This window comes from Petaurus breviceps, unplaced genomic scaffold (genome assembly GCF_028583685.1).
Source record: "Petaurus breviceps papuanus isolate PSGF00001 unplaced genomic scaffold, PetGlider_PUasm1.0 90895, whole genome shotgun sequence".
NCBI lineage: Eukaryota > Metazoa > Chordata > Mammalia > Diprotodontia > Petauridae > Petaurus > Petaurus breviceps.
This window is the reverse complement of record NW_027187372.1, coordinates 30,255,785-30,266,153: the sequence shown is the minus strand read 5'-3', so window position 1 is coordinate 30,266,153 and position 10,369 is coordinate 30,255,785. Positions and strand designations below refer to the sequence as shown.

The window sequence follows — 10,369 nt, the reverse complement described above, 5'->3', positions numbered from 1 at the left end:
TTTTCTTCGGATTGCCTGACTTTCTACCGTTTATCGTCAGCCTCGGGGGTGGGAGGTTCGGTCTCCTTGGAAACCCAAGAGAACTTACTGCGCACGCGCGCGCTCCCCACCCGGCTGATGCAACTCCAGCGCACCAGTCAGATCGACGTGGGGGGTGAGGGGGGTGGGTGTAAAAAGAGGCCGGTGTAAAAGGAGGCCTAGCTCTGGAAGAGGAGAAGAGGAGGAGGAGTGGGGGAGGGAGAGGGGGAGGGTGGGACCGACGCGAGGAGGCCCGGATGAGGGCGAGAAAAGCCCCTCCTACCAGTGAGCTCGTGGCTGACGTTCGCCGGCGCGCGGCCAAGAGGCGACGACGTGCGGCCGGCGCGCCCTGTCCTGTTCCTTCCTTGCTCGCTCCGGGCTGTCCCATCCCGACGCCGGCCCTGCGGCCATTTTGGGTGTCTCTCTGCCTGGGCGTCCCCTGGCTTACGGGCCCCCAGCCGCCTGCCGCCGTTGAGGGGCAGCGTCTCCGCTCATCTAGTCGAAGCTGCCGCCCAAGGGGTCCTCTCTATGGTGACGGGACTCTCGCCTGCCTGAGGCAGCTCCTTCCCGGCCCCTCCCGGGCTGCCCGCCTGCCCCTTCGCCATGGACGCCGCCTGCCCGGCCACCGCCTGCCCTCGGCCTTCCGCTTTCTGGCTCTCCGCCCGCCGCCGTCACCGCCGCTTCCCTCCGTGGCGCCCCTGCCGTGCCGCGGCTCGTCATCGGTCCGCAGCACCGGCCCCGCCGCTCGGCCGGGCCGAGGTCGTGTAAGTGTCGGCCGGCTCGTGCCCAGTCCCCGCCTCGCGACCCCAAGTGACCGCGGCGAGCAGGCCATGGAGCCCGGAGCCCAGGTGCCCCGAGAGCGGGGCTCGTGGTTCCGGCTGCCCTTATTCGCGCTCCCCCGCCGGGCGCCGCCGGCCTCGAGCTCCCCCTGCCCAGCCCCTGCCGCGGGCCAGAAAGGCGGCGAGCTGGGGCGGCCCCCGGCCGAAGCCCGGGCCCGGGCTTGGCTGTCGCTGCTGGCGCAGTTCGTGGCGCCGCTGCCCGGCCTGCTGCAGAAGGTGCTGCTGTGGGGCCAGCTCCTGGGGGCCATGATCCCCGGCCGCTGGCTGGAGCCGGCCGCGCCAAAGAAGGCGTCGAGAGGAGGGGGCGATGCGGCCCCCAGCCGCGACCACCCCCCTGAAGAGCCCGTGTCCGCCCCTCTGAAGTGGCTGGAGGAGGGCGTCCGCTGGCAGTGCGGCCCTCGGGACGTGCGCTTGGAGCTGGAGGGCAAGGGTAGCGCCCTGGAGCCCGCGGCGCGCTCGCTCCTGCTGCAGCAGCAGCTGTGGGGGGCTGAGCTGGTGCAGAGCAGCCTCCAGGCCCAGCTGTTTTGCGAGCGGGAGTTCTGCGCTTCGCCCCCAGGCGCCCTGAACGTGCAGCACTTCAACAACTTGAACGTGGTCTCCTACATGCTGAACCCCTGCGGCCTGAACTGCCTGTCTCACGTAGAGCTGACCTGCCAGAACAGCTTCGAGGCCTCCAAGGTGGGCGGCTTGCAGACGCTGACCCTGGAGAGCTGCTTCTTGGCCGCCGACCAGAGTCACCGGCCTCAGCCTCTGAACGCAGAGAGGCCGGGCTCCTCCTGGCAGGGGTGTCCGCACAAACCACCCCTCTCCACAGAGGGTCTGCCGGAAATCCAGCACCTGCGCATGAAACGCCTGGAGTTCCTGCAGCAGGCTGGCAAAGGCCAAGCATTGCCCACCCCTGACCAGGATCACGGCTATCACAGTCTGGAGGAGGAACACAACCTGCTCCGCCTTGACCTGAGCCAAGCCTTGAAATCGGAATGCTGTAGAGATTCTAGTCCTGTACAGTTTGTTCCCCACACACAAAATCTTGTGGGAGGCACAGAGGACCCAGCTGAGGACAAAATAGAGTTGTTAGTTGAACAGATTCCTTCTCTTTTGGAAAGTCGAGCAAACTGTCCGACTTGTGATCCGCCTTTAGAGAGAGACACTCTGGATAGTCAGCCAAGTGTGGTTGACAGCTCCGATATAGAAGATAGCTTTCCTATTTCTGCAAGACCAGCATGTAGTAACAAACTGATAGACTATATTTTGGGGGGTGCATCCAGTGACCAGGAGACAAGTACTGAGTCCGAGGGTGAGGATTGGGATGAGGAAGGCGAAGACGATGGTTTTAATAGTGATGGTTCTTTTTCAGAATCAGCTCCTGGCAAACAGCATTCTGAAGGTCTTCACCTTTGGAACTCTTTCTACAGTATAGATCCATATAACCCTCAGAACTTTACAGCGACAATTCAAACTGCTGCTAGAACTATTAGTGGAGACCATTATGATTCAGAGGATCACTCTTCTGAAAACTCTGACGGAGAGGATTCTTCCTGGACGGAAAGCCCACCTGGTTCTCCTGACCATTGCTCTGGGGAAGAGGATTGGGAATCGAGTGCAGATGAAGCAGAGAACTTGAAACTCTGGAACTCTTTCAGTAACTCTGATGACCCCTACAACCCTTTTAATTTTACAGCACCTTTTCAGACAGCAGGGAAAAAAGGGAAAGACAAATGTGACTCCAGCAGACGAACTGAGTCCACAGTCACCATCTCTCGGAGTGACGTACAGCTTAGTTGTAAGGTACAGCTGTTAGAGAGCCCAGAGATTGGAATCACAGACATTGTCCAGTATAGCATTCTGCCCAGAGACAGACACACGTCTACCAGAAGAAAAAAGGTACGCTTCTTTTTTTATCTGTATGATTAATGATGAGTATTTTCATAAAGATTTTTAGGGATGATGATGAAAATAGTGTCCTTTCTTACATTTGGATTAAGAAATAGTTAAATTGTCCCTTTACATTTTTTCTTATGTTAGATTTGTTTTTATTCCAAAGTAAAGATCCAGATATGAGATAAGTTAATAACAAACTCCTATTTTTAGTGTTTTATCCATTATTATAACTAGCATAATTACACACAGAAATAATATTTTCTACTTAATGCACAATGATGTCAAAAAGGTCATTTTAGTGTGATAAAGTGGAAATTCTTTACTTAACTCATGAAACACTTCCAGTTCCCAGGGAACAAAAGCGTTGTTACATTTGTTTAAAAAAAAAATCTCATTTTTCCAGGTATTGTGAATTTCTTTCTCATTATGGGAAAAAGATATTTTCATTATTACTGAATGAGACAATAGCATCTATTGTTGAACTTTATTTTTTAATTCGTTTTATGTTTTTAGTAGTCAGAGGATGGTGGTAGTAAAGTATAAGGCCTATATATGTGTTTGTATTTGATTTTTTTCAATATTAAAACAAAATTCAGTTTTCCTCCCGGAATTGCTAATTTGTAAGAACCTGGTTTTGACTAGACTGATTACTTTAAATATGAAATTACCATTTTACCAACTCATTAGAAAGAAACCAGATGGTCTTGTCTTTCTGGATTTCCTTCTTTGATTCTGTTGTCTCTAAAGGCAAAGACTTTTCTGGTATCTGCTGATTGAAAACTGGGGTTTTTTGTGTGAGTTTGTTTTAAATTTGATCTGCTTAAACCGGTATTTCTCCACCCTTTTTCCTGGAAGAGAAAGGTTGGAGACAGACTTCCGAGACCTCCTTTTGACCATATAAGGGTTTTGGTTTTTTTCTGCTTGCCCATAGAGTTTCAAGAGTGAAACGAAAATTCTTGGTTCAGGAAATTTAACACCCCTGTCATGAGGCTTTTATTTTTCTGGGGTATTTAAGGGACATTCCATCAAGATGCCATAAATTACTAATATTCAAATATCTAATATTTAAAACATTAAATATTAAATCTCCACATATCTGATGAGAAATTTCTTTTTTCCCAGTTTATTTCTCATTAGCTTATGATCTTGGTCCGGTCCTTTATATTCTAGGTCTCAAGTTTCCTCATCTGTAAATTGAAGTGATTGATTTTAGGGGATCATTATAGAAAGCTCCTTACAACTCTAGAATGCCTTGATAGGAAAAAAAAGTTCTTTAGTTTTAGAAGTTGTGAACTTGTCAGTGAATTAAGTGTTATTTCATGTCACTCTTGGGGAGTGGGGGATGGGGAGTAAGGATGTAAGAGGAGAGGTGTTTGAATCCTTAATCTTAATAACTCTTAGGGATATTATACCTGTAGGTTATCTCGAACCCTTTTCTTGTAGAAATGGAAGTGAACTTTGACTTCCATTTAGTGGAACTAAACTCTTAACATTCAGATTTAAGTGGCAGCTTCCTATTTTTATAGTTATATTAAATTTTATACTCAGATATGCATCAGATTCTTTTTTTTTTTTTAAGCAATCCGGGGTTAAGTAACTTGCTCAAGGTTACACAGCCAGTTATTTCTGGGTGTGGTGCTAAGTATCTGAGACCGGATTTGATCCCCAGGTCATCCCGACACTGGGGCCGGTGCTTTTACTTGCTGAGCCACCTGGCTGCCCTGCATCTGATTCTTAAAAGCCCTTTTAGATCATATGATGGATAGGCACCTTTAATGAGATCTATTTAGTTCAACTCCCCCACATCTGAGATGTTAAGTGATTTGACTAGGATTGCACAGGTAGTAAAAACAGAGATTTAGTAGTGTAACATTTTCCTAGTGACCCAAGAAGTGAATAATGACCTGAATGCAATATCTAGTATTATATTACAATGCGTGGTAATTATACTCAGGGGCATTCCTTGGCCTGATGTAAAAGGAATGAAAGCAGTAAGCCACAATGGGATTGGCTGATGTAACTATTGAACATGTTTTAAGGTAGATATTTACATATTGGAGTCTTATCTCTTAGGTAGAGAGTGCTGTATTATCAATTAAGCAAACATTAAAAAAGACCAAGGATTCCATTGTTTATCCTTTATGAAATAAAAAATTAAAAAATAATTTTGTGTATAATTATATATATCTATTTTGAACACATTAAGTAATAAGCCATTATTGAAAGCTTCATTTGCATATATTATGAGTAGAATTTTGAACCAATGGAATAATTTTAGAAACTTGTCATTTTCATAGATTTTTGATATCTTTTGTTTTTTACATTAACTGTATTTCTCTTTGTGACCCTCCTACTGCCAAAGAGTCAGTCATCTTTTACAACAAAGAATTTTTTAAAAGAGGACAAAGGGAAAAGATTAAGAAAAACCAGTAGGCACCTAAAAAATCATGATGCTGTGCATTGTTCCATGCACGTGAACCCCTACCTCTCTGCAAAGGAATAGGGGAGGTGTTTTATCCTACTTTTTCTTTGGATCAGGCTTATAATTTTACAACTTAGGTCATTTTAAAAGATTCTTAAAGTTAGTTTGTGAGGCTCAGGCACTTACTAGCCTAGTGTGTCCCTGGGCAAGTCACTTAGTTTGCTTTAATCCACTGGAGAAGGAAATGGCAAACCACTTCAATATCCTTACCTAGAAAACCCCTTGGACCAGAAAGGGCCGGGCCGCTAAACAGCTAAAGAAAAATATCTAAAAACAATTCAGAGAAATATAGTGGTTATTTATATTTCTATCTTTAAAAGGACTGTAGAAATGTAAGGGATATTATTGTTATCATCGGTTCTCTTGAACATAGGAAATTTCTGAAGATTTAGAGTTGTGAAGGACTTAAAATACTTCAGTCTTTTTATTGTTGAGGAAACTGAGACTTAGTCATGCAGATGTTAGATAGCAGTGGCAGGATTTAAACCTATGGCTTTTGACTTCTATACTCAATGTTCTTTTTTCTACTGTATCATAAAATAATACTCTTCCTACTTTCTTATTAAGTTGTTAATTTTTAGGTCTCAGTTCTACACTGGTAGAGGAAGTTTTACTAAAAGGCATTGGCAAATTTTAAAGTGTTCAAGGGAATATTTTAACAAATTTTCTTTTTGATTTCCCATATTAAATTGTGAAGCAAGCAATGCAACATTCCAGGCAAACTCTTGCTTGTGATACGTAATTTAGAAAATATTGGGGTGCTAGGTGGCACAGTGAGTGAGTAAGAGTGCTGGCCCGAGTCAGGAGGGGGTCGTTCCAGCCTCAGATACTTAACACCCACACAAAAAAACTGGCTGTGTAACCTTGAGCAAGTTACTTAACCCCAATTGCTTTAAAATAAAAATTTAGAAAATATTGCCATTAATAGAAGACATAAGTTTGAAAATTTAAATATCCTGCTTGGACTAATGTCTTGAATAAAAAATTCTAATTTAAAAAAATCTAATTCTCATCTAGATATTGTTCAGCCAGGATTTTCTAATGCTATCATGGTTTAGTAGATGGAGAGGGCCTCAGAGTCAAGTCCTACTTGTAACATAACTTTTTGTGACCCTGGGCAAGTTGCTTAATCTCTCAGTGCTCAGCAAATTGCCAAGAATACAGAGAAGATACCAGCCTGCATTGGTAGAGGAAATACCCTAAACTAATGAGTAAGTTGAGTCCCTAACCCCTATTCCATCATAGTTCAATAATCCTGTTACAGAGGTCAGTTTGAGTATGATAATCAGTATTACTGTAGAATAGGTAAGAACTAACTGCAGTACTGCCTTGGTAACTGTTCATAGAGTATCAAAAGTTCTTTTATGTATTTAGTTTGAATTTTAAAATAATTTTGTCTGCATAGGTAACCTTTCTTGAAGAAGTTACTGAGTATTACATAAGTAGTGATGAAGATCGCAAAGGACCCTGGGAAGAATTAGCAAGGGATGGATGTCGGTTCCAGAAAAGAATTCAAGAAACAGAAGATGCTATTGGATACTGCTTGACATTTGAGCACAGACAGAAAATTTTTAACAAACTCCAGGAAACATACTACAAAAGATTTAATGTTTTCTAGTGATTGGAACATGATGGCCCTCTTGCCCCACTAATATACACTACCTCTTAACGTAAGAGGTTTCTTCCTTTTAAGAGCTAAAGTTGGCAGCTGCCCTTTAGTTTCTGAGAGGGAATGAAATTTGAATTCGGTGCCCCCAACTTAATGTTACCTGTGTGCAACAAACCTACTTTGAAATGTGTGTCTGGTTTTATTGTTGAAATAAGACCTCTTAATGAAAGCTAGGCGTGTGGGGTGTGTGGCTTTTTAAAAAATTCTTATTTTCTTGAAGAAATTAATCCTATTATGTAAGTTGAATGTGTTTTGAACATCTCTTTTGCTTTAGGGGAAGAAGATGGGACCTATTGAGTTGTAATTTTGCACTTTTTAAACTTCGAAGGGAAACAATATTTATAGGGTTCAAAGCCCACTTTCAATTCTAATTTAAAGTATGTATGCCTGTCTAAAAATCTTTGTGCTCTTTATACTTTTCTTTTTCACTCCAACAAACAGAAAATAGATTTTGTATTTTCTGTTATTTTTTTTTTCCCACCTACTTAAATAATTGCCCTCTTGCCTTAAGGCTAAGAAATCAGTCTGGCTTATACTACTACTAAATTCAAATAAATTTATCTCACACTATGTATTGTTAAAGGAAATATTAGTAGTAAATTTTATTTTTATTGAACAGGAATGATTGTAAAATAATTAGCCTACTTTTGGAAAGCTTTATCTTTACCCATAAATTGTAACTTTTCACACATGAAAATTATAGACAGTAATATGAACCCAGTCTTTTTTGAGAAAGGTTCTTTATATTTTTCATGTTTCTCAATATATATTAAGTTTTAAATTTTAGAAGGTAGCAATTATTGGTTTAAAACTTTAACATACAAAATCTCTAAAAAGCATTAGTACCATTGCTCAAACTTGCTTTATTTTATTTTTTTTAACTTAAGCCTAGCTGAATTTTGCTGGGCAGAGGGTAAAAGAATTGATATCAGCAATTTGGTTTCTTATATTCTTTAAAAAAAACAAAACAGTGTTATTTAATACCATGCCTCAGCACTGTCACTTTGAAAACTTGTCAAGGTAACACTGTGAGCTTGGAAAGTGGCAGTTTTGAATTTTCCAATTCCAAATGTTGGGATGTAGACTTAAAGTCATTCCAAGTTTGTGTCAAAGAAGTGTCGAATAAATTGGTAAAGCCCAATTCCTTTTGGAAAGGATCTGTACTGTAAACTAACAGCTAGACAATTAGTGATCACTTAGCCCAAAGGTTACCATTGTTTCTGAGCTTATGCAGTTATTGTTTCAGCTTGTTTCTGTTTTTTCGGGTCTGTGCATTTGCTTTGTTGAGGGAACATTAACTGAATATTTAAAGGACAGTCTCATTTTTTTTACTTATCCTTCTGTTTATAGGTAATGGAAGACATGGGTAGGAGAAAAGATCTCCAAATCTAACTTGACTACATGTCAGAGAGGTGTCTTTAGATCAGGAACTAGTGGATTAGACAAGGCCTTGAAGGTTTACTACCTCAGCTTATCCTCTACCTGGCCACTATTCCATTATGTCTAGTTTACTCTGAAATCCACACTGAGTGCATTACTATAAAGATACTTAAACTTTTAGTATTTAAGAAAGTCCTTACTCTTTTTTTTTCCTTTCAAAATAGACCTCCCTTAAAATTTGGAAAGACTAAAACTAGTTCTAAGGTAAATTTTACGTACACCACACAAATAAGTGCTTTTACTAAGATTGACCATACCTGGTATGATCTGCTAAATAATACCTTAAACTATTTTAAATTACAAATAACATTCACGATTTTAAAAAGCATGCATCATTTGCCCTATTTAAATATTTTGATAAAGAGAAATTCTTTTTGAATTGAAAGCATGATGTCTTTCTTCACAGATGGTGCAGATAAAATCCTTGTGTAATTCTTGTGTACATAGAAGCTATGGAACATCTACTTTGATTGGACTTTAGAACAGCATTCATTTGGACCCTTTTTATATTTAACCCCTCTGCCTCTGGGTTGGGGTGGTGGGCAGGGAAATGGACCACTACAACTGTGAATAAACTTTTTTTGGTAAGGATTTTTCCCCCCAAAAAACCTGGGTTTTTTTGTTTTTGTTTTTTCTTTTAGTATTGGGCTTGAAGGTTTTTAGGAGAGAGAACCAAGTTTGACTGAAGAAAATCAGAGTCCTGTCAATTTCATTGTAGTCATAGTGTAAATGTGGTGGTAGTGTTCTAGCTATTAAAACTTTAAAATTGTAATGGTGCTTTAAGTGGCAGTGTAGGACGTGGGAGACTTTGTACAGAGAATATGCTTGTTTCTGAGTGTTGAGATATTATAAAGAGCACCTCTTCATTTTCATCTTTAAATCAAAACTAATTATCAGATTTTATTTTTATATAATTTTGCAAAGTAAAAGTTAGGAGACTGGCAAACCTCTAGATTGGCTTTTACAGACCCAGGCTGATGTAAATGTAACTTGTTTGTTGGGGTTTTATAACTAAAATTATATTTCAGTGTATAAACTGTTCAAAACTAATCTTGTAAAAATTGTAATAAAATATTTGCATCAATTAAATAGTTTGTAATAATTTTTTAAGATTGTTGCATCTCAAATTTTTTAGTCCTGATGTGTTTCATATTCTTGAATGCCTTATGGTATCATGGATGTGGTCTGAATTCTCCAAGACTCTGCTAGCAGGGTACAAGCTCCTACCAATCTGAAAAGTCTGGTGGGGCCATCAGTCATTCAAGAAGCAACCTTACAAAGTGGAGAAAGTTTAATTACCAGGAGGTTGATTAGCAGGTGGTAGATTCTTTGGTCTGTATGAAATTTGTGACTCCTTTTGGAATGCACAACGGAAACATGGAGTATTGAAGTTATATACTATTTTAAGTTAACTATCTCTTGTGGAATTACTTAGTATGTTTTCTTGTATATATTAGAAACCTCCCAAATCAGGGGTTGATGAGCTCTGGCTTTTCTCTCTTCTGTCACAAACTCCTGGAGGGAGGGAGTAATCACTGTCTTTCAAAGTTCCCATTATTTCCACTCCAGCAAGCAGTTCCTTCCTATTAAAATCAAATCCAGAATAGTTGTTACCCTTGTTATTTCTCTGTTTTGTGAAGGATGAAATAATGTCACAAGCCCTAGCACAACTCCCAGGTGTGAACAGCCTGACCTTGACAGCTTTGTTTCTTTGAAGAACGTTGTTTTTAATTCTGAACACCACATTTCAAGAGGGAGGCTGACAAATTGGAGGGTTGATGGCAGTCTGCCGCTGAAGAGGTTTAGATGTCACTGGTGGAATAGCTGAAGGAGCTAGGTATATTTGGTTTGGAGAAGGTGTGAAAAACCACTCTATTATCCTTGCCAAGAAAATCCCAAATGGGGTCACCAACAGTCAGACACAATGGAAATGATTCCAACAACAACATGGTGAAGTAGACATTCTGTGTAATTCAGTGGATGGAGTACTCCAATATTCATTGCCATCTGGTGGTCAATTTAGGCATTTCTAAATGTTTA

At 41.3% G+C, this 10,369-nt stretch overlaps 1 protein-coding gene across 1 annotated transcript; it reads left to right on the top strand.

Annotated features, from left to right (window-relative positions):
- Positions 1-260: 260 nt before the first annotated feature.
- Positions 261-9,418, top strand: PPP1R15B (protein phosphatase 1 regulatory subunit 15B). Its single transcript, XM_069074649.1, has 2 exons — positions 261-2,741; positions 6,626-9,418. Exons 1-2 carry the CDS (start codon positions 276-278, stop codon positions 6,836-6,838), a joined length of 2,679 nt encoding a protein of 892 aa, XP_068930750.1. The 5' UTR covers positions 261-275; the 3' UTR covers positions 6,839-9,418.
- Positions 9,419-10,369: the final 951 nt, after the last annotated feature.

Bases quoted from the DNA above. Each gene is read 5' to 3' on its own strand.
- PPP1R15B (XM_069074649.1), top strand. From the start codon at position 276: ATGAGGGCGAGAAAAGCCCCTCCTACCAGTGAGCTCGTGGCTGACGTT. The intron at 2,742-6,625 runs GTACGCTTCTTT...TTGTCTGCATAG, and splicing joins CGTCTACCAGAAGAAAAAAG to GTAACCTTTCTTGAAGAAGT.